We start from the raw sequence: 23,067 nt of genomic DNA, 5'->3' as shown, positions 1-23,067 counted from the left end.
TCTGAGTTCACAAGTGTTGAGAAACAATATATTGCTGTGGATATGTATTTATCCCAAACTCRTCACTCCATTTGACATGACGACAGTAAAAGGTGATTTACTTCACCAAATTTCTAAAACAAATAAACCATCCTTGGACTACACCACAATGTGAAGAAAGCGGTGACAGAATGTTCATAACTTAAAATGCGTTAATGTCATGCATGTATATCGAACATATATTATTATTCTTTATAATCAAAATCGTTTGTAATAAATGTATTTGAAGTACAAAGATCGCTGTATGTTAATGTAATCGTTTGGTATATTTAATTCTGTCTGGATTCCACTATGCTGGCGTCTTTGGTTTATCCCGGCTGTATTTCAAGTGGTCAGTCCAACGCTGCGATAAGTGACTATTCTTCTTCTCGTCGGTTATCTCAACTTGTTGTAGAGTCAACCACTGCAGGGTAAGTCCCTCAAGTATTGCACATCGTGAGATGTAATATTATTTCAGGTTTAACTGTTAAACTTGATGAGCTTGGCGAGATTTTGTGACAAGTTTAGTCATGTAACGGAATTGAAATCATGCCTTACACTCTCCTAAAAATGTTTTTGTTGTTCGTCGTAAGTACTTCTTACAGAAGTTGTTTTATTCGACAAATATCAAGCTGGTTCTGCCCACCATGAGGTGCGCTACAGGTGAGCGCAGGGGTTGGGCGGTTTTGGAGATAACTACGGGCATGGGCTACTGTACAATGTAGCTACTACCTATTATGTATCATTTTAAAGAAGCTTTATAAGCATTATTTGTGACATGATAGTGCCCACGTCCTCCAAATACCTAATAGCCTACTGGAGAACGAGACTGGCATTTGGAATTGGATACCCTCGGGGCTCCCGAAAGGCGCAGAGGTCTAAGGCACTGCATCTCAGAGCTAGAGGCGTCACTACAGACCCTGGTTCAATTCCAGGCTTTATCACAACCGGCCGTGATTGGGAGTCCCATAGGGCGGCCCACAATTTAGCCCAGCATCTTCCGGGTTAGGATTTGGCCGTCATTGTAAATAATAATTTGTTCTTAACTGACTTGCCTAGTTAAATGYATAAAATAATCATGTACACATTATCAGTGAYCCAAGAATAACGATCGAGGTAACCGCTCTGCCGCTGAGCTCTTTGGGATTGCATTGGCTAAATGCTGCTCACTTGACTGTAGGATCTTAATTTGAGACAGTTTGCTACAGCAGCAACAGGAAATTTGAATTATTATGTGGATTATAATTCATTTACGTTTTTGTAGTGGTTGATACCTTATCCGTAAGGGAAAATCAAGTCTGAATCATGAGGCTTGTCCTTGAGGAAGAACTGAGCTATTTCCCCTTGCAGCTGGCCTATCTAAAGTCAAAATAGTCTGTATTGTAAAATTTCATGAAACAAAAATTCGGTTTTTAGTCTTATTTTAGGGTTAGCAGTGCGGTTAAGGTTCGGGCTAGGTTTAAAATCTGATTTTATGTGGTTATGCTAGCTAGTTCCTCCAGAACAATCATGACAAAATGCTAACCTACAATATGATAGGGCACAGGCATTAATTCATGGAGGTGAAGTGCGTCTTTCTCACTCACTTATTGAGGTGCATTATTTTATACCAACCTAATCTCAGAGCATTTCGTATTATTCTGAAAATAAATCTGAGACACCCCATTTCGTATGATATGTTAAAAATTACAATTTGCATTAAATGTTACGAATTTACAAAATTCTAACTAGGTGGTTAATGTTAGCTAGGCTAGGGGTTAGCGGTTTGGGTTAATGTTAGGGTTAGGAGAAGGGTTAGCTAAAAGGGTTAAGGTTAGGGTTAGCTAACATGCTAAGTAGCTAAAATATAGTAAGTAGTTGAAAAATGCTAAAGTTGTCCCTGATGATATTCAAACTCAACCTTTGGGTTGCTAGACGTTGGCGTTATACACCTAGCCATCCAGCCTGACCAACCACTCTACTTTTGTTTTAACCATCTTTTAACCACTGTCTTATTTAACCATACCAAATGTAACATATCATATGTTTACTATGTTATGTCTAATCTATGAGACCAGTCTGTTTATTATGTAGTCACGTTTCACTCTCATACAAACACACACTTTCTGTTGTTCTTATCAGAAACATTGAGCTCCACAGAGGCTGTTGCGTCTCCCCGTCAGCATTCTCTGGCAACTGTTGCCTGTTTCCAGGAATTGTATTTTGGTCATTGAATGTCAGTTGGACAGGCCTACAAAGCCTGTGCGTACAACCTCTCCCAGTCCGAGTCTGTAATACCAACATGTTTTAAGTAGACCGCCATAGTCCCTGTGCCCAAGAACACTAAGGTAACCTGCCTAAAGGACTCACGTAGCACTCACATCTGTAGCCATAAAGTGCTTTTAAAGGTTGGTAATGGCTCACATCAACACCATCATCCCAGAAACCCTAGACCCACTTCAATTTGCATACCACCCTAACAGATCCACAGATGATGCAATCTCTATTGCATTCAACACTGCCCTTTCCCACCTGGACAAAAGGAACACATATGTGAGAATGCTATTCATTTACTACAGCTCAACACCATAGTGCCCTCAAAGCGCATCAATTTTTTTATTTTATTTTACCGTTATTTTACCAGGTAAGTTGACTGAGAACACGTTCTCATTTGCAGCAACGACCTGGGGAATAGTTACAGGGGAGAGGAGGGGGATGAATGAGCCAATTGTAAACTGGGGATTATTAGGTGACCGTGATGGTTGAGGGCCAGATTGGGAATTTAGCCAGGACACCGGGGTTAACACCCCTACTCTTACGATAAGTGCCATGGGATCTTTAATGACCTCAGAGAGTCAGGACACCCGTTTAACGTCCCATCCGAAAGACGGCACCCTACACAGAGCAGTGTCCCCAATCACTGCCCTGGGGCATTGGGATCTTTGTTTAGACCAAAGGAAAGAGTGCCTCCTACTGGCCCTCCAACACCACTTCCAGCAGCACCTGGTCTCCCATCCAGGGACTGACCAGGACCAACCCTGCTTAGCTTCAGAAGCAAGCCAGCAGTGGTATGCAGGGTGGTATGGACCCTGGGACTAAACACCTCCTCTGCATTTGGATCCTGGACTTCCTGACGGGCCGCCCCCAGGTGGTAAGGATGGGTAACAACACATCTGCCACGCAGATCTTCAACACAGGGGCCCCTCAGGGGTGCATGCTAAGTCCCCTCCTGTACTCCGTGTTCACTCATGACTGCACGGCCAGGCACGACTCCAAAACCATGTTTGCTGATGAGACAACATTGGTATGCCTGATCACCAGCAATGACAAGACAGCCTATAGGGACAAGGTCAGACCTGGCCGTTTCGTGCCAGGACAACAACCTCTCCCTCAACGTGATCAAGACAAAGGAGATGATTGTGGACTACAGTAAAAGAGGACAGAGTACACCCCCATTCTCATCAACGGGGCTGTAGTGGAGCAGGTTGAGAGCTTCAAGTTCCTTGGTGTCCACATCATCAACAAACTATCATGGTCCAAACACACCAAGACAGTCGTGAAGAGTGCTCAACAAAACCTATTCCCCCTCAGGAGATTGAAAAGATTTGGAATGGGTCCTCAGATCCTCAAAAGATTCTACAGCTGCACCATCGAGAGTATCCTGACTGGTTGCATCACTGCCTGGTATGGCAACTGCTCGGCCTTCGACCGCAAGGCACTACAGAGGGTAGTGCATACGGCCCAGTACATCGCTTGGGCCAAGCTTCCTGCCATCCAGGACCTCTACACCAGGCGGTGTCAGAGGAAGGCCCTAAAAAATTTCCAGACTCCAGCCACCCTAGTAATAGACTGTTCTCTCTGCTACCACACGGCAAGCGCTACCGGAGTGACCAGTCCGAGAGGCTTCTAAACAGCTTCTACCCCCAAGCCATAAGACTCCTGAACATCTAATCAAATGGCTACCCAGACTATTTGCATTGCCGCTGCCCCCCCCCCCGTTTTACACCGCTGCTACTCTTTTGTTATCATCTATGCATAGTCACTTTAATAACTCTACCTACGTGTACATATTACCTCAGCTAACCGGTGCCCCCGCACATTGACTCTGTACCGGTACCCCCCCGTGTATAGTCTCGCTATTGTTATTTAACTGCTGCTCTTTAATTACTTGTTACCTTTATTTCTTACTCATTTTTAAAACTGCATTGTTGGTTAGGGGCTCATACATTTCACTGTGAGGTGTATTTGGTGCATGTGACTAATAAAGTTTGATATGTGTCCGTGCGTGCATGTTGGTGGCAGGTAGACGTGTGTTGGTGGTGACAATGCACATGGTTTGACGTGAAATCATGATGGGTGTGTTGTTTTTGAAAACACTGGTTGTGACTTGAGTTGCACATTTTGGGGAATATTCACAGGTGGAAAGTTTCCGTTGGAATTAACGGGAATATATGGGAATTATCGGAAATGTATGCAAATTCATATTAAAACCATTTAAATCTAGATTTTTTTTTGCATTGGATATATTTACCATATCATATGGAGACAAACAAACCTTTCACCTTATCATACGTAGACATAATTGCAAATGATTAAATCCTTCCAATATAAATATATWTTTTTTTTACTATTTAGTTATGAATTGAACTTGAGTTGACTCTTCACATGGGATGATTTCACTGAACAACAAAAGAAAGGGAATATTGAATGATCCATCACATTTCCCAAAAAGGTTTTCAACATGCATCTGTAAAATGATAGCTTTAGTTTCTTGACTTTGGTTGACTTCCTCTCAGGCTTCCATGTCTTCTCCCTGGACCTCAATGTTCACCTCCTTGAACATCAGACTCTGAGACCTCATCTTCACTGTCACTTTCCAACCTTGTTGAGGATGGCTCGTTGTGAGGCTCAAAAAGCCTCAAATTTGCCCGGATGGCCACCAATTTTTCAACCATTGTATTGGTCAGCCTGTGTGTTCCCAAACAAGGACCAGTTGTGCTCTGAGGCGGCTGACGTTGGCGGGATTTGGAGGATGATGGAGGCAACAGGGGAAACCACCTCGGATCCACAGTCCCTTCCACCAGGTGGCTGATGAGATATGTTGGCACGACTGCCATATTGCATCTACATCCCAAAGCCCTTGCTTGGAAGTGTACTTTGCCAGACTGCCAAGAACCTTGCCCTCATCCAGGCCAAGGTGGTGAGACATGGTAGTAATGACACCATAGGCCTTGTTGATCTCTGCACCAGACAGGATGCTCTTGCCAGCATACTTGGGGTCCAACATGTACGCTGCAGCGTGTATGGGCTTTAGGCAGAAGTCTTCACTCTTTGATGTATTTCAGAATTTCCTCTGCTTGGCGCAATCTGCAAGCAGAGTCTGAACATTAGACAGGATGGCATTGTCTCCCTCAATCTGTGAAATGGCTACTGCTATAGGTTTCAGGCTGCTTACCACTCTCTCCCAAAATACATCATCCCGGAGGATCCTGTTGACGGGGCTGTCTATATCGGCCGACTGTGATATGGCCATTTTCTTGGAGAGACTCCTTCCCCTCCAGGAGACTGTCAAACATGATGACAATACCACCCCAACGGGTGTTGCTGGGCAGCTTCAATGTGGTGCTCTTATTCTTCTCACTTTGCTTGGTGAGGTAGATTGCTGCTATAACTTGATGACCCTTCACATACCTAACCATTTCCTTGGCTGTCTTGTAGAGTGTATCCATTTTTTTCAGTACCACGATGTCCTTGATGAGCAGATTCAATGCATGAGCAGCACAGCCAATGGGCATTCATGTTCGCAGCATTGTCTGTCACCAGTGCAAATACCTTCTGTGGTCCAAGGTCATTGACTGCCTTCAGCTCATCTGCAATGTAGAGAACAGTGTGTCTGTTGTCCCTTGTGTCTGTGCTCTTGTAGAATACTGGTTGAGATGATGTAGTTAATTATTTCTTGCCCACGAACATTCGACCACCCATCAGCGATGATTGCAACAGTCTGCTTTCTCTGATTTGCTTGACCTTCACTTGAACTCTGTTGAACTGCATCCAGCAAATGAGTAGATAAAGCATGTCTGGTGGGAGGTGTGTGTATTCTGGGAGAAAAACATTAAAATCTCTTCCAATACACATTGCCTGTGAGAATCAGAGGTGAACCAGTTGCATACACAGCTCGAGCAAGACATTCATCAGCATTTCTCTGACTATGTTCCTCCATTGAGTAAAAAAAAACGTATAATTCCAGTGTGACCATAAACTGCTGCTATCAATAAGGTGTCTTTTTCACCTCGAATAGAAGTAGAGGGACTTTTGTCAGAGTTTGCTTGTTGTGAGCGCTGAGGGAACTTTATGCACTTGGCCAGATGATTCTGCGTCTTTGCATTCTTCACATATGATTTGGCACAGTATTTGCATATGTACACAACTCCTTTTTGTAAGATAAATGATTTAAAATGAAACATGTATGGAAACGGGTGAAGCAGTTAGCAGGCTCAAGCAAGCTAAAACCCACATGGTAGCAAAAACTAACTAGCAGAAATTGTTAACAAGTTAGAAATGATTTAAACACACGTTGCTGTAGGCTACTATTTACTACTTAATAAAAAATCAGGTGTCATATAAAATTATATTCACCCCACCCAGTATTGTAATCAAAACTTACCAGAAAGCATGTAGTCCTTGGCTCAAACAGTGTAGTAGTGTGGGCTCAATAGCATCTCATTAGTGTGCAAGATCTTGAGAATCAGCTGTACGTGTGATGGAAGAGTGCACTGTGCATGCAATTGCGGATAGTTTAACCAAAATATGCCGCAAGACCTAGAATGTCCTCATGTGTATCCCACAAAAAAGGTTCACTGTTATAAGCTAACTTTTAAATGAATTTTAGCAAAATTCCCCTAATTCCAGGGCTTAACGTCTCATGGATCATTTCTGGAAATTTACCGGAAAATGTCTTACCCTTTGCAACCCTAGTAGTTGTGACTGACCATATCTACGTGTGGTTATGAAACTGGTCAGCGACGTTACTAGCGCAGCCATCCACATCAAATTGGTCCTCTGTCATGGAATCAATGGAGTAGAGAAGAGGTCCACTAACAGAGGAGTCTCTCGTGACAGAGCCAAATCTCAGGGTAACAGTCTATGTGCCTAAATGAACAGAGGAGTAATATTGTGAAAGGAGGGTTGATTTGTATTCCCCCCCATTTCTTGTGATAAAACAGAGTAAAAGGCCTTTTCACAGACAACCTGGTATTGAAAAGGGACATTATTCAGATTGAATGCCTCATCACAGACAATTTCAGATTTTCTTCTCCTTTTCACAATGTTACCTCTGAGGTGACGCATAACTGTGTGGAGGTTTACATCAGGTGAGCCCTGTTTACATCTTCCACACTGATAATTGCCTTGGGACCACTTCCACCATCCCCCAGGGCGGACTACCGGTCCTTAGCCCAGCTGGGGTAAAAAGACTGAAGCCGTGGGTATTGTCTGGTGCTCTCTAGAGGTCTTTTTACAGAATAAACAGTGTGCAGAGCTGTAGGGAGACAAGAGGCTCACTCTAACCTTAAGTAACCCCTAACCATCAAATATGATTTGTTGGTAACACTTGCACCTGCATCTATAATGCTTTATAGATTGTAATAAGCATGTATGAGCCTGTATAATGTCTTAAGGCTTATAATATGTCTCATTGTTGTAAAGAAGGCTTCAAGATGTTGTGAAAGCATCATTCATATCAGTGATTTGCATAATGCTTTTGAATAATCAGTTGTCAGACTATTCCAATGCTGCATAAGTGGCAGTAATGGTGTTGATGACAGGTGCTTGATGGGTTTTTGTGAGGGATGCGAGGTTCCATTTTAGTCGCCTACAATGTCAAATAAGAAGTGCTAAATGTGATTTGTCTTTTGGAAATATTTTCTGCTTCGTTATATAAATGACAACCATTTTATCACGGAGTTAAGTTTTGATGATATCTTTTCTAACCGGAGGCTAGTCAGTAAATTACATTTCACTATGACTGATGGTGCCAGTGGCATGACAGAATCTCCCCTCTGGAGTCAGAGTCCTCGGCAGGCACATCCRTGACGACCTGAAATGGCCCCTTCACACAGACAGTGTGGTCAAGAAGGCGCAACAGCGCCTCTTCAACCTCAAGAGGCTGAAGAAATTCAGCTTGTCCTCTAAGACCCTCACAAACTTCTACAGATGCATTGAGAACATCCTGTCGGGCTGTACCAAGATCTTTCCAACCGCTCCGCTAAAAACCGATCCACGCTCACAKGGGRAAAAAACTGCCGCTCCAAATTCGCTCCATTCAAATCTYAATTTAACYAATGCTAATTCTCTGTAAACAARTGARCACACWTTCAGCATGCTTATAAAGAAGATAGAACTTTTTGGCCTSCATTTCAAGCGTCACGTCTGGAGRAACCCTGGCACCCTCCCTATGGTGGAGGCGGCATCATGCTGTGGGAATGTTTTTCAGCTGCAGGGACTGGGAGACTAGTCAGGATCGAGGGAAAGATGAACGGTACAGAGATCCTTGATGACAACCTGCTCCAGAGCACTCAGGACCTCAGACTGGGGCAAAGGTTCACCTTCCAACAGGGCAATGACCCTAAGCACACAGGCAAGACAACACAKGAGTGGCTTCGGGACATGTCTCTGAACGTCCTTGAGTGGCCCAGACAGAGCCTGAACCAGATCAAAAGAGACCTGAAAATAGCTGTGCAGCGACGCTCCCCATCCAACCTGACAGCGCTTGAGAGGATCTGCAGAAAAGAATGGGAGCAACTCCTTAAATATAGGTTTGCCAAGCTTATAGAGTCATGCCCAAGAAGACTCMAGGCTGAAATCGCTGCCAAAGGCGCTTCAACAAACTACTGAGTAAAGGGTCTGAATAATTATGTAGATGTGATATTTCCAAGTCTTTTTTTAAATATACATTTCTAAAAATGTTTTTGCTTTGTTGTTATGGGGCATTGTGTGTAGATTGGGGGGGACACTATTTCATCCACTTTAGAATAAGACTTTATCGTAACAAAATGTGGAAAAAGTCAAGGGGTCTGAATACTTTCCGAATGCACTGTACATAGTCATTGAATACTGGTCACTTGAATGTTTACATTACTGTTTACCCACTTTATAACTGTTTTCTAGTCACGGCTCATCCTATATAACTACTGCTGTACACCTTTTCTATTCACATGCTGTCCCACACCATAATTAAAAAATATATATATATACACTGCTCAAAAAATAAAGGGAACACTTAAACAACACAATGTAACTCCAAGTCAATCACACTTCTGTGAAATCAAACTGTCCACTTAGGAAGCAACACTGATTGACAATAAATTTCACATGCTGTTGTGCAAATGGAATAGACAAAAGGTGGAAATTATAGGCAATTAGCCAGACACCCCCAATTAAAGGAGTGATTCTGCAGGTGGTGACCACAGACCACTTCTCATTTCCTATGCTTCCTGGCTGATGTTTTGGTCACTTTTGAATGCTGGCGGTGCTCTCACTCTAGTGGTAGCATGAGACGGAGTCTACAACCCACACAAGTGGCTCAGGTAGTGCAGCTCATCCAGGATGGCACATCAATGCGAGCTGGCAAGAAGGTTTGCTGTGTCTGTCAGCGTAGTGTCCAGAGCATGGAGGCGCTACCAGGAGACAGGCCAGTACATCAGGAGACGTGAGGAGGCCGTAGGAGAGCAACAACCCAGCAGCAGGATGTTGTTGCAGACCACAAATGCACATTTGTGGTCTGCTGAGGTCATTTTGCAGGGCTCTGGCAGTGCCCCTCCTTGCACAAAGGCGGAGGTAGCGGTCCTGCTGCTGGGTTGTTGCCCTCCTACGGCCTCCACGTCTCCTGATGTACTGGCCTGTCTCCTGGTAGCGCCTCCATGCTCTGGACACTATGCTGACAGACACAGCAAACCTTTTTGCCACAGTTCGCATTGATGTGCCATCCTGGATGAGCTGCACTACCTGAGCCACTTGTGTGGGTTGTTAGACTCGTCTCATGCTACCACTAGATGAGAGCACCGCCAGCATTCAAAAGTGACCAAAACATCAGCCAGGAAGCATAGGAACTGAGAAGTGGTCTGTGGTCACCACCTGCAGAATCACTCCTTTATTGGGGGTGTCTTGCTAATTTCCTATAATTTACACCTTTTGTCTATTCCATTTGCACAACAGCATGTGAAATTTATTGTCAATCAGTGTTGCTTCCTAAGTGGACACTTTGATTTCACAGAAGTGTGATTGACTTGGAGTTACATTGTGTTGTTAAGTGTTCCCTTTAATTTTTTGAGAGTGTATTTATATGAGGTTACAACCTCAATCTCCTTGCCCTGACAGGTAGTAATAGGTGAAAGGTTCAGAGGTCTATTTCTTGCTTTAGAAAACACCATTTAGTTTTGTCAGTATTGAGGATAAGCTTCATTTGACACAAGGTATGTTGAACAGTATAAAAAGCAGTTTGCAAGTTCTGGAAAGCTTTTGTAAGAGACGAGGCTCAACAGTAAATAACAGTATCATCAGCATAAAAATGAAGTTGCGCATTTTGGACATTTTTGTCTAAATCATTTATATAAATAGTGAATAAGAGAGGACCAAGTACAGAGCCTTGGGGCACACCATTAAAGACAGACAATTTAACAGACATAAGCCCATCAAATTGAGTGCACTGAGTTCTATCAGACAGATAGTTAGCAAACCATGCAACTGCATGCTCTGAAAGACCTACACTCGACAATCTCTGCCTTAGTATAGCATGATCAACTGTATCAAAAGCCTTAGAGAGATCAATAAAAAGTGAGACATCTTATGTTCATACAAATATTTACACATTCATTTTGCTGAAAATAAACGCAGTTGAAAGTGAGAGGACTTTTTTTTTTTTGCTGAGTTTATATATACACACACTCACTCTCAGTACCGGTCAAAAGTATACAGAAGATAGCCCTATTTGGTAAAAGACCAAGTCCATTTTATGGAAAGAACAGCTCAAATAAGCAAAGAGATATGACAGGCTATCATTACTTTAAGACATGGAGGTCAGTCAATATGGAACATTTCAAGGAATTTGAATGTTTCTTCAAGTGCAGTTCCAAAAACCATCGAGCTCTGATGAAACTGGCTCTCATGAGGACCGCCACAGGAATGGAAGACCCAGAGTTACCTCTGCTGCAGAGGATAAGTTCATTAGTTACCATCCTCAGAAATTGCAGCCCAAGTAAGACACATCTCAACATCAACTGTTCAGAGGAGACCGTGTAAATCAGGCCTTCATGGTCAAATTGCTGCAAAGGAACCACTGCTAAAGGACACCAATAATAAGAACTTGCTTGGGCCAGGAAACACGAGCAATGGACATTAGACCGGTGGAAATGTGTCCTTTTAGTCTGGAGTCTAAATTGGAGAGTTTTGGTTCCAAGCGCTGTGTCCTTGTGAGATGCGGTGTGGGTGAACAGATGATCTCCGCACATTTATTTCCCACCGTAAAGCATGGAGGAGGAGGTGTTATAGTGTAGGGGGCTTTGCTCTTGACACTGTCAGTGATTTTATTTACAATTCAAGGCACACTAAACCAGTATGGCTACCACAGCATTTTGCAGCGATATGCCATCTCCTCTGGTTTGGGCTTAGTCCCACTATCATTTTGTTTTTCAACAGGACACTGACTCAAACACATCTCCAGGCTGTGTAAGGGCTATTTGACCAAGAAGCAGAGGGATGGAGTGCTGCATCAGATGACCTGGCTGCCACAATCCCCCAACCTCAACCCAATTTTGATGGTTTGGGATGAGTCTGACTGCTGATTTGGAAAAGCAAGTGCTCAGTATATGTGGTAACTCCTTCAAGACTGTTGGAAAAGCATTCCAGGTGAAGCTGGTTGAGAGAATGGCAAGAGTGTGCAAAGCTCTCATCAAGGCAAAGGGTGGCTATTTGAAGAATCTCCAATATAAAATATTTTATTTAACTTTTTTTGGTTACTACATGATTCCATATGTGTTGTCATAGTTTTGATGTCTTCACTATCATTCTACAGTGTAGAAAATAGTAAAAATTAACAAAAACAATTGAATGAGTAGGTTTTCTAAAACATTTAATGATCGGTTGTGTGTGTGGAGACGCCCCTTATGAGCTGTTTTAGCCACACCCTTTGCTGACAGGTGTATAAAATCGAGCACACAGCCATGCAATCTCCATAGACCAACATTGGCAGTAGAATGGCCTTACTGAAGATCTGTTTCTTTCAATGTGGCACTGTCATAGGTTTCCAACAAGTCGGTTCATCAAATTTCTGCTCTGCTTGAGCTKCCCCGGTCAACTGTAAGTGCTGTTATTGTGAAGTGGAAATGTCTATGACCAACAATGGCTCTATGACCAACAATGGTAGGACACACAAGCACACAGAACGGGACCGTAACAATTCTGTCCTCGGTTGCAACACTCACTACCGAGTTCCAAACTGCCTCTGGAAGGAACATCAGCTCAAGAACTGTTCGTCGGGAGCTTCATGAAATGGGTTTCCATAGCCGAGCAGCCACGCAAGCATAAAATAACCATACGCAATGCCAGGTGTCGGCTGGAGAGGCGTAAAACTCGCCGCCATTGGACTTTAGTGCAGTGGAAACGGTGAAGAGTGATTTATCAGCATCTGGCAGTCCGACGGACGGATCGGGATTTGGTTGATGCCAGGAGAATGCTACCTGCCCCAATGCATAGTGCCAACTAAAGTTTGGTGGAGGAGGAATAATGGTCTGAGGCTGTTTTTCATGGTTCAGGCTAGGCCCTTTTACTTCCAGTGAAGGAACATCTTAGCGTTACAGCATACAATGACATTCTAGATGATTCTGTGCTTCCAACTTTTCTGGCAGCAGTTTCTGGTCATCGCCCTTTCCTGTTTCAACATGACAATGCCCCGTGCAAAAAGCGAAGTCCTTACAGAAATGGTTTGTCGATCAGTGTGGAAGAACTTGACTGGCCTGCACAAAGCCCTGACCTCAACTCCATCGAACACCTTTGGGATGATTTGGAACGCCGACTGCGAGCCAGGCTTAATCGCCCAACATCTGTGCCCAGCCTCACTATTGCTGTTGTGGCTGAATGCTGGGGGGACTTGCTTCCAATGTTCCAACATCTAGTGGAAAGCCTTCCCAGAAGAGTGGAGGCTGTTGTAGCAGCAAAGGGGGGACCAACTCCATATTAATGCCCATGATTTTGGAATGTATATTTAAGCAATAAGGCCCGAGGGGGTCTGGTATTTGGCCAATATACCACAGCTAAGGGCTGTTCTTACGCACAATGCGGGGCTCCCGAGTGGCGCAGCGGTCTAAGGCACTGCCTCTCAGTGCAAGAGGCAACACTACAATCCCTGGTTCAAATCCGGCAGTGATTGTGAGTCCCATAGGGTGACGTACAATTTTAAGGGCACAAGGGGAGACCCAGATGCAGACACAGGAGGCAGATGCTTAGAGTCCAAGATGTTTATTAACAATCCAAAAGGGGAAGGCAAGAGAATTGCCTGTCCACGACCAAAGGTCAAAACCAGTTCAGAGTTCTAGAGGTACAGAATGGCAGGCAGGCTCGAGGTCAGGGCAGGCAGAATGGTCAGKYAGGCGGGAATGGGGTCCAGAAAAACAGGCAAAGGTTAAAACCGAAAGGACTCAGGAGCACGTGAAAAAAAAAAAAGCAGGAGCACGTGAAAAACATGCTGGTTGACTTGAACATACAAGACGAACTGGCACAGAGAGACAGGAAACACAGGGAAGGACTACATGATTCCAATTGTGTCATTTCATCGTGTTGATGTCTTCATTATTATTCTACATTGTAGAAAATAGTCAAAATAAATGCTGGAATGAGTAGGGGTGTCCAGACTTTTGACTGGTACTGTATTTAATTAAGGTCTCTGACATTGCTAGTTCTGATAAATACATATTTTTACTTTGGATTATTTGCACATTGTTTTCTATCTATTATTACTGCACTGTTGGAGCACCTGCGATAACTTCTCCAAATCTGTGTACGCGACCAATACACCTTTTATTTTATTTCAGATACAGACAGCCTAAACCCATCTGTAGAATTCAGACAAGTCCTCTCTGCTATGCTCATTCCTTGTCATGCCAAACATGATATTAGATATTTCTTTGTCTGAATTTTTGCTTTATGTACAAGAGAATGCACTGAGAAATGGTGAGCGAGATGGCATGTCCCTATTGTTCTCCTTATTTGTTCATCAGGATCAGTTTGTGTGGCACACATGGGAGTCTGTAGTGCTTCCTGGACGGCAGGAGCGCAAACTCTGAGTTGAACCCAAATGGGAGGGGTCCTCAGCTATTTTATTTGCCATCCTCAGCATGTTTGTGTAGTAGCTGTCCAGAAATGTTTTGTTGATGGGTTGCCATATATATATATATAATATTTTATTTTTAATTCAGCAGACTTGTCACCCTGGCTTTTGCCTGTACCCTGACACTGTTGTACCAATTACGACATGTCACCCATAGTCAGAAGTTGGCTAAAGCACATCCAGGTCTGGGACAAGGTTACTACAGTGTGCTCTGTGGAATCCCCTCCAGACAACATGTCTTGGTGTGGTAAAGTAGATTATAAGGTTCCTTAATCCCTTGACCCTCTAGTACTGGCCTGTCTCAGACTGTATATGTCTGTCCTAAGGAGGACTGTGCCCTCAAAGAACCTTTGTGTGTGTGTGTACTGTGGTCAGACATGTCCTTGTTGTAATTTGACACGTGTCTAAGAGAAAGAGCGAGGGGGGAAAAGAGGGGGGCGATTCAGAGGGAAATTGATTGAGCGAATCAGGGAGAGACTAGTTTACGCTGCAGGGACATGGACTGGGATGAGCCTGCAATATACAGTATATAGCACAGGGCACAAGGTTGACAGGCAGGACAAGTCTTAGACATTGACAGGGAATTCAGTGAAACTCTCTAAATAACTCACTGTCACTGCYAAGAGGGACTCACAGCTGGTAAGCATAGAGCTTTCACCTGTTCCTTTAGCCTTCTGGACTCTGGTTGAGCATGCGGACATCTGACTTTTAGTTGTGGAAGCCTGTAGAAAATAAATGGCTGCTCAGTGACATTTTGAAGGTGTGTTGAAGGTCTGAGATTTACTGAAGCGCTTAAACTATTTCTTAAATGGTTTGTTGACTGTTAGTAAATTGTCAGACATTGTATATTTTGGGCATATTAACACAYAAATAATGTTACAGGCCTTTAAATATGTTGTGTTTACAGACTGCTGTTGCAATAGGCCTGACAGAAACGAAGATATTCTGTCATTAAATGGAATGGTACTATTGTATGTTGTAGTGCTAATGGTCTGCTCATTTCCTGATTCTGTGTGTGTGTTCTCTTCCTCAGGACTTTTATGAATACCGGTAAGCAACAGAAGCCAGTGCTAACAGGCCAGCGGTTCAAGACCAGGAAAAGGGGTGAGTTGAGTTACAGCCACAGACAGCTGTCAACGCCCAATGTCAATGCCTAATGTTTACCACATACAGTATGTTGGCAAGACAACATGCATGGTGTGAAATTGCAATACCAATATGTTGTCAAGACAGCAGACAGTGTTACGTTGCAGTACCAAATAATTGAACCCGTTTCTTAAATCAACTGCCTCTTTAAGACTGTGTGTGATGTCTTGATTATCTTTTGAGTCTCACGACCTCCAGAGTGTCAATGCACACTTTTAGCTTAGATTTCTCCTATTAAGATCTGCTTCCTAGTAAGGGACCAGCAAAGGTTTAGCAGGGTTCTCCTGTCCTCTCCACACATAAACAGACTATAAATACTCTTTGCTTCTAGGGTTCTGTTTCATCTCTCTTTTGCAGCTTTGGATTGTTGTGGCTTGACATTCCCTCTTACACAACACCTACTGCGATCCAGGCTGGCTCCCAGTCAATAAGATGTTTAAGTTCCTAGAATGTCAGCTCTCTTGTTTGTGCTCTCTTGGCAACTCCCAGACATGACCGCGCAAACAGATCTGGGACCAGGCTATAGCTGAACTTCCTGCCAGTCCAGAAGCAGTGGGTGTCGTTTTATTTATATATATATATATATATATATATATATATATATATATATATATATATATATATATATATTACTCACAGAGCAGAAGAACGTGTAGTGTCGTAAAAACATTGGGTTCATACTTCGTGGGGCACCTTGTTGATTCTCTTGAGCCGTGTGTTGATACCCAGTGATCTGTTAATGAAGGGGATATCGTTTGGACACTGTTCTTTGTGAAAAACACAGGGGATTAATCGGGGAGGCTAACGCTCCCCCAGGCTAAGTAGTGTCCCATCAGGGCAGGGTCCCTTGTCCTCATCACAGCTTGGCTGGGGAACTGAAGGGCTGTCTTATTTGGCCCGACAAGTTTTCTGAGCACATTTTTATTTTATTTGTATTGTAAAAGATTGTGAAAATAAGCTTCAAGTGATTTTTATTTAGGAAAATCTGTATACAAATATAAGCGTGATTGTTTTAGTCAAATATTATATCTGTTTAGGTTTCTTGCGGTCAATTTGCAGTCTACCAATTATTTGTAATTATTGTTCCGGCCCCCTGACCAACCGCTCAATAAAGAAATCAGCCTGCAGGTGAATCTAGTTGATAATCCCTGGCATAAGGTATCTACTGTATTATGCATGGTTTACCATACCTCACTTTCTGATGTTAAAGGTTTAACACACATTAGTGTACATGCAGCAAGGATGTTCTCCTCTGCCCTTTCCTCCCCACCCAGATGAAAAGGAGAAGTTTGAGCCCACAGTTTTTAGAGACACAATTATTCTGGGCCTCAACGAAGCAGGAGGGGACCTCGATGCTGTAGCCAAGTTCCTGGACGTGACCGGGTCCCGACTCGACTACCGTCGCTATGCCGACACTCTCTTCGACATCCTCATCGCGGGGAGCATGCTCGGTGAGTGGATTGCGCTGAATTTAGCAGGCAGCCCGCCCGGGACTTGAATCCAGGTCCCAAGACTGTCGGTACATAATCTTAACCATTACACCAAGAGGTCTGCCCTGCTTGATGAGGTTGCTAGGTGTTGTACTAAGGTAGCTATAGTATCATGGTCATCTGCACCTGGTTTCAGCTCACTGCTCAGTAATGGGACATCCTGGTCCCTTCGTATCAGTATTCGCACTAGGACACCAAGCATGACCATGTCCACTCAGGCAAGGACAAACGGATCACTGCTGGCTTTGTCAGATTACCAGGGTCATTTCCCATTAGGCCAGGATGTCTTTGATATCAGAGAACCGAATACATTGTTCCTCCTGTATGTGTCAGTGGACTGCTCATTGTATTCACTTGTTCTAACTCCCAATTCCTCAGTAATAGATGAGGGTACTTGAACACAGTTTTTTGTATTTGTGGACATATTTGTGTTCATTGAGGTGGGGGATGGGGCATTGATTAATATGCTGAACCCTTTGTCTGGTGGTCAGTGTGACCCTGCAGACCTAAGCTGGTAGATTTACCCTATAATCACTGTCTTTCTCCCCACATACTCATTGTGTACATGGCATGGAGTTCTCACAAAGAGTATGTCTTTGACCACACTCACAAACACATGCTCATTCACATCCTGCCGTGTGTAATCTTTATAGAATTAATTGAATGTACAGTCTGTCAGTCTGTCTCCGTCTCACACACACACACAGGATGGGGCCTGTGTCAGTCTCTGCATACTGCATGTCAAGCCCATTAGAGATAACAGGTTTACCCTGCTCCTATAGTAAGAGCCTGGCAGTGTCAGGGGAGAGACAGCAGCTCAGATGGAAACCAGGGATACATGAAAGGAGCCAGCCTCTCAGGGAACCACATTAGCCTTTAGTAACATGAAGGCTAGGTACCTGGTTCATGCAGGCACACTATTAATAAAATGTGCTACACTGACGGTATGATATTTGCATGAATACATACAGTAAGTTATGTTTTTTTTAATCCACCACAGTCCTATGAAGCAGTTATGAAGTCAACAGGGATAGTAGACATTAGATCCAGATCGAACAGGTCGGCCTCTATGACTTCAGATAGTGTAGTAGTTAAGCCCTCATATATACATCCTCATTTATCCCAACCAGATACAACAATCCTATGTCAACAGCCACCTCGGGTGGAACAGATAAAGGGGGGAAAATGGGAGAGATGTTAGTAAATAGATGATTGACTAGGCGGAAACAAAGCGCTCTCTCTCTCTCCTTCCTGTGAATGGGTAGTGTCTCCCTTTAGGGGTAGTGAAGGATGTAGTAATGTTGTGTAATAATCCAGTTACCGTGTGATTACTAATTTACTGTACATCAGGGTCTGATCTCTCCCATCCTTATGCTCCACTATCTCCATGATATCCACAACTTCTTGTTACATCAATCAATCATGGACATAGAGTAGATAGGTAGGTCTCTCTCTGATTATTCTACAGTTATAGCCATACCCATGCTGCTAGCTAATGGGGCTAAAGCTTTAACCGTTGACCCTGATGACTTGCCACGTCTTTCTGTCTATGTCCGTCCGTCGTTCTGTTCGTCCGTCTCTTCTTTCTAATCGCTTTATGGCTGGGCAGGATAGATGGTCATTGAAGTGGTGTGTTGACCTTTATGGCACCAGGGTCACTACCCTCTCTGGCTGTGCTGGTTCTGCCCCCTCAATCACTACAATCGTAATGTAAATAACTGTCTGTCTCAGCTCCCGGCGGGACGCGCATTGACGAGGGGGACAAGACCAAGGTGACAGAACACTGTGTGTTTACCACCAAGGAGAACCATGCCAACCTCCGCCACTATGCTCAGGTTGGTACACACACACACAATCAAATACAGCAGCCTTTAAGGTGCATGGTAGAGTAACCGGGTGGTAGTCGACTAGTGACAGTGACTAAGTTTAGGGTACTGGGTGGAGGCTGGCTAGTGATGGCCATTTAACAGGCCGATGGCCTTGAGATGGAATCTGTTCTTCAGTCTCTCTGTCCCAGCTTTGATGCACCTGTACTGACCTTGCTTTCCAGATGATAGTGGGGTGAACAGGCCATGGCTGTTCATGAATGCGTGAGCACACATGCATACACATACTCTTTCTCTGTTTTACCATTGACTGGGGTAGAAGGGAATGTCGGAGGGAGACACCCGCAGTGAAGTGGTATTAGATCTGCTAATACCCACCAATCCCCTGGGAGTATCCAGTGTGTCCACGACAACATAATTTTTATATAATCCTCCTGGATTAAAGTCACTGCAGTCTTTCACGATCCGTTTGTCTCTCTTTCTCCCTCTCTCTCTGTTCCAGCTCTCTGTGTCTGTCACTGAATCTCATGTCCCTCTGTGTGTTTCTGTAGGTTTTTAACAAGCTTATCAGGAGGTACAAGTACCTGCAGAATGCCTTCGAGGAGGAAATCAAAAAGGTAAAGTATTCACAGGAAACAGGCTCGTATGAAGTCACTACAGCAGTTCTACTTCAGTTTTGGACTATCCTATGTACTTGTGTTTAGACTTTATATCTTCAGCTGTGTAGATATTTTTTACCCTATTGTCTTTAGTTTACATAATTTCCTGTCCTGATGTTTTATCCCGTAGCTTCTGCTGTTCCTGAAGGCATTCAGCGAATCAGAGCAGACCAAGCTGGCTATGTTGACTGGTATCCTATTGGCTAACGGCACTCTGCCCCCACCCATCCTCACCAGCCTCTTCAGTGACAATGTTGTCAAGGAAGGTGTGTGTGTGGGGGGGGTTGTTCTTGAGGCATATATTCTTGCCATATATTTATAGCTCTGGCTTTCTTCCAAGTTGCTCTCTTGTCTGTTATTGGTATCTTGCAGGTATTACTCTTGTCTGTTATTGGTATCTTGCAGGTATTACTCTTGTCTGTTATTGGTATCTTGCAGGTATTACTCTTGTCTGTTATTGGTATCTTGCAGGTATTACTCTTGTCTGTTATTGGTATCTTGCAGGTATTACTCTTGTCTGTTATTGGTATCTTGCAGGTATTACTCTTGTCTGTTATTGGTATCTTGCAGGTATCTCTGCATCCTTTGCGGTGAAGATGTTCAAGGCATGGATATCTGAGAAAGATGCCAATGCAGTCACCTCAGCCCTGAGGAAGGCTAACCTGGATAAGAAACTCCTGGTAAGAAACACTTTTTAGGCAGGTAGCCTACAGCAGTGGTTTTGAACCTTATGTCAAAAAATTCAGTGACTCCTCAAATGGTGGTTCTCGAGCTTTTGGTGGTCCCTGGAACTGAAAAGGTTGGGAACCTGGCCTAGAGGTTAGAGAGACTCTTTTACAGTGCTTCAGCCACAAGAGGGAACTGTTGTAGTGAATTTGTAGGGTTGAAGCTCATTGGAAGTTGTTTGAGCCTAGACTTCTTGTTGTTTCTCTAGGAGTTGTTTCCTGCCAACAAGCAGAACATGGAGCACTTCTCAAAGTACTTCAATGAGGCGGGGCTGAAGGAGCTGTCAGACTTTATGCGTGTGCAGCAGTCTCAGGGAACACGAAAGGAGCTGCAGAAAGAACTGCAGGAGCGCCTCTCTCAGGACTGCCCCATACGAGAGGTGTAATACCAGATACCATGTCCTGCCTTTGTGCCCTTGAACAAGCTCCAAGAGCGCTGCATTGCGTCCCCCTCTGCTTYCAACCCCTCATTGGGGTGTGTTTGTCTCTGGGTTGGGTTGTAGAAGCAAAAATGATAAATTCCATTCTCCAACATGATGGACAGTAAAGAATTATTCTGTGGTTCTAGATGGTGGTGTACGTGAAGGAGGAGATGAAGAGGAGTGACCTCCAGGAGCAGGCTGTGATTGGTCTGCTGTGGAACATTCTCATGAACGCTGTGGAGTGGAACAAGAAGGAGGAGTTGGTCACAGAGCAAGCCCTCAAACACCTTAAAGTACATCATAACATCAACCATTAATAATTTAACTCACTCCTAACACAACCACTCTATAATATGAGAGCTGGTCACTGTGGAGGCTCTCAAACACCTCAAAGTACTGCACAACACTAACATCAACCATGAATGAATGACAGTTGATGGGGTGTGTATCCTCTCCCCTCCAGCACTATGCCCCCCTGCTAGCAGCGTTCAGCACCCAGGGCCAGTCAGAGCTGGTGCTGCTACTGAGGATCCAGGAGTACTGCTATGACCATATCCACTTCATGAAGTCCTTCTCCAAGATAGTGGTGCTCTTCTACAAAGGTCAGTGTTATCATTTTATACAGGACAATGTTTCACAGTTTCTATGTAAAAAAAAAACAAAGGTATCTCATTCATTTGTCTTAGTAGTCAGGGTTGGGGTCAGTTTCAATTTAGGAAGTAAACTGAAATTCCAATTTCACATAACTTCTCCTTGTGGTGCTATGCTAAATGTTCCTGTTCTGTCTTCTCTCCACCCAGCTGACGTGTTGAGTGAGGAGGCCATTCTGAGGTGGTACAAAGACACTCACACCACCAAAGGGAAAGGTGTCTTTGTCGAGCAGATGAAGAAGTTTGTTGAGTGGCTGCAAAATGCAGAAGAAGGTAACATTTACAGGTTAAATACAGGTTACAGTTACAGGTAACCTAATCAATAACTGAAAAGAAGGCCATTGCATTTTCAGAAAATCATTGTTGAATCAATCAAACTGAACGATACACATTCTGTAGACTTGGGCTGTGATGAGCACTCACCTGTAATTCCTATTTTCACCACTAAGAAGAGCTGTTTAATAATAATCTGTTTATTTTCTCATGTAGAGTCCGAGTCTGAGGGAGAGGAGGACTAGCAGACCAACCCAACAAGGAGTCTAACTCTGAAGTCTGCTGCATCCTGTGGCCTGTATATGTCAATCAGCCTGTAGTCCCCATCTCGTATAGGGCACGTTCCTGGTCGTCTTTAAAACAGTCATGCTACCTATTTTAGAAGATTTGCCAGACTATCATATTAATGTGGTTCCTGATACATTCAAGATAAATACTTATCCAGGCATTGTAAGAAGTATGAGATAATGTGTGCAGTGTGACTGCAATAAAAACGACCTGGAACACGCCCATCCATACTGCCTAACCGACCAGGGGTCGTAGACTCCTCAATCAAAGCGCAACCCTCAGTGAAAAACCACGGGACCTCCCGACTCAACTTCAGGAGGATAGGAGACTAGATGTCATCTATCAAGACCACCCATCTGTGATATTTAAGCTTTATTTTTTATTATTCTTTTTTCAATTTAAGGATTGGATTAATTAGAGGTCGGTCAGAGCGAACTCCCTTTACCAACGTTGTTCAGGTTTAGAGAGGAAGTCAAGACCTCAATCTGCAGTAGATTGTCATCCTCGTTTTATGAAAACTCAACTTTGTAACTTGGCAATGCTTTAATCTTTTTATTAATAAAGTGTTTTTATATGTATTCACTTGTTTAGTATTGTTTCTGTGTTGTATTCTTAAATAAGTTGGCAAGTAAATAAGGCTTCTGTTCATATGTCTGATGGAGGTTAAGAGAGTTTATTGAAAGACTTCCTAATTAGTTAGGTGCTCAGTAACTCAGAACTGAATGAAAAAGTGGGTGATTGTGATGGCTATTAAAGAGAGGTGAAGTCAAGCCAATCATTGTGTAACTTTCATGCACCTGCTTCTGCACCTGCGTATACACAGGCCAGGTGAAGGAATGCTGTTGACACTACTGTGACCTCTGTCCTGTGCTTCAAGGGAAAAGGCCCAGAGTTCTAATGGACCTTAGGTAAACAAACTGGGTTTACATCCCAAATGACACCCTAATCCCTATCTAGTGCACTGCTTTTGACCAGGACCCATAGGGAAGAGGTTGCCATTTGGGACATAGACTCCAGGGAGTCTAACAGGGACCTCCACTGTAGATCTAGAGAAGTACATCAACGCCATACTACTGCATTTACTGTAGGTCTGTTTCTCAGAGCAGCATGTTGCCTCTTTTTTTTGCTTTTTTTCTTGCTTTGGTACTATTTCACAACTCTTAGGACAACTCCAAACAGATGATCAAAAAGGCAGTTTTTTCAAAACTTTAAGC

The 23,067-nt window shown here is 43.6% G+C and overlaps 1 protein-coding gene across 2 annotated transcripts; it reads left to right on the top strand.

The window, feature by feature from the left end:
• Positions 1-366: 366 nt before the first annotated feature.
• Positions 367-22,431, top strand: LOC111954710 (eIF5-mimic protein 1). Of its 2 annotated transcripts, none has more exons than XM_023974599.2 (12): positions 367-449; positions 15,408-15,478; positions 16,795-16,971; positions 18,742-18,845; positions 19,388-19,453; positions 19,626-19,761; positions 20,066-20,175; positions 20,430-20,600; positions 20,789-20,935; positions 21,106-21,244; positions 21,443-21,565; positions 21,782-22,431. In XM_023974599.2, exons 2-12 carry the CDS (start codon positions 15,415-15,417, stop codon positions 21,808-21,810), a joined length of 1,266 nt encoding a protein of 421 aa, XP_023830367.1. In that variant the 5' UTR covers positions 367-449; positions 15,408-15,414; the 3' UTR covers positions 21,811-22,431. The 2 variants fall into 2 exon arrangements, with proteins under 2 accessions (XP_023830367.1, XP_023830366.1); XM_023974598.2 differs by lacking the exon at positions 367-449 and adding an exon at positions 14,900-15,013.
• Positions 22,432-23,067: the final 636 nt, after the last annotated feature.

This window comes from Salvelinus sp. IW2-2015, linkage group LG30 (genome assembly GCF_002910315.2).
Source record: "Salvelinus sp. IW2-2015 linkage group LG30, ASM291031v2, whole genome shotgun sequence".
In the NCBI taxonomy this organism is placed as follows: domain Eukaryota; kingdom Metazoa; phylum Chordata; class Actinopteri; order Salmoniformes; family Salmonidae; genus Salvelinus; species Salvelinus sp. IW2-2015.
This window is presented reverse-complemented; position numbering and strand designations above follow the sequence as displayed.

What these genes read in the sequence shown, in the direction of transcription:
- LOC111954710 (XM_023974599.2), top strand. Translation starts at nt 15,415, where the DNA reads ATGAATACCGGTAAGCAACAGAAGCCAGTGCTAACAGGCCAGCGGTTC. An exon ending in ACCTGGATAAGAAACTCCTG is followed by an intron (nt 20,176 to 20,429) that starts GTAAGAAACACT and finishes TTGTTTCTCTAG; the next exon opens with GAGTTGTTTCCTGCCAACAA. An exon ending in AAGCCCTCAAACACCTTAAA is followed by an intron (nt 20,936 to 21,105) that starts GTACATCATAAC and finishes TCTCCCCTCCAG; the next exon opens with CACTATGCCCCCCTGCTAGC.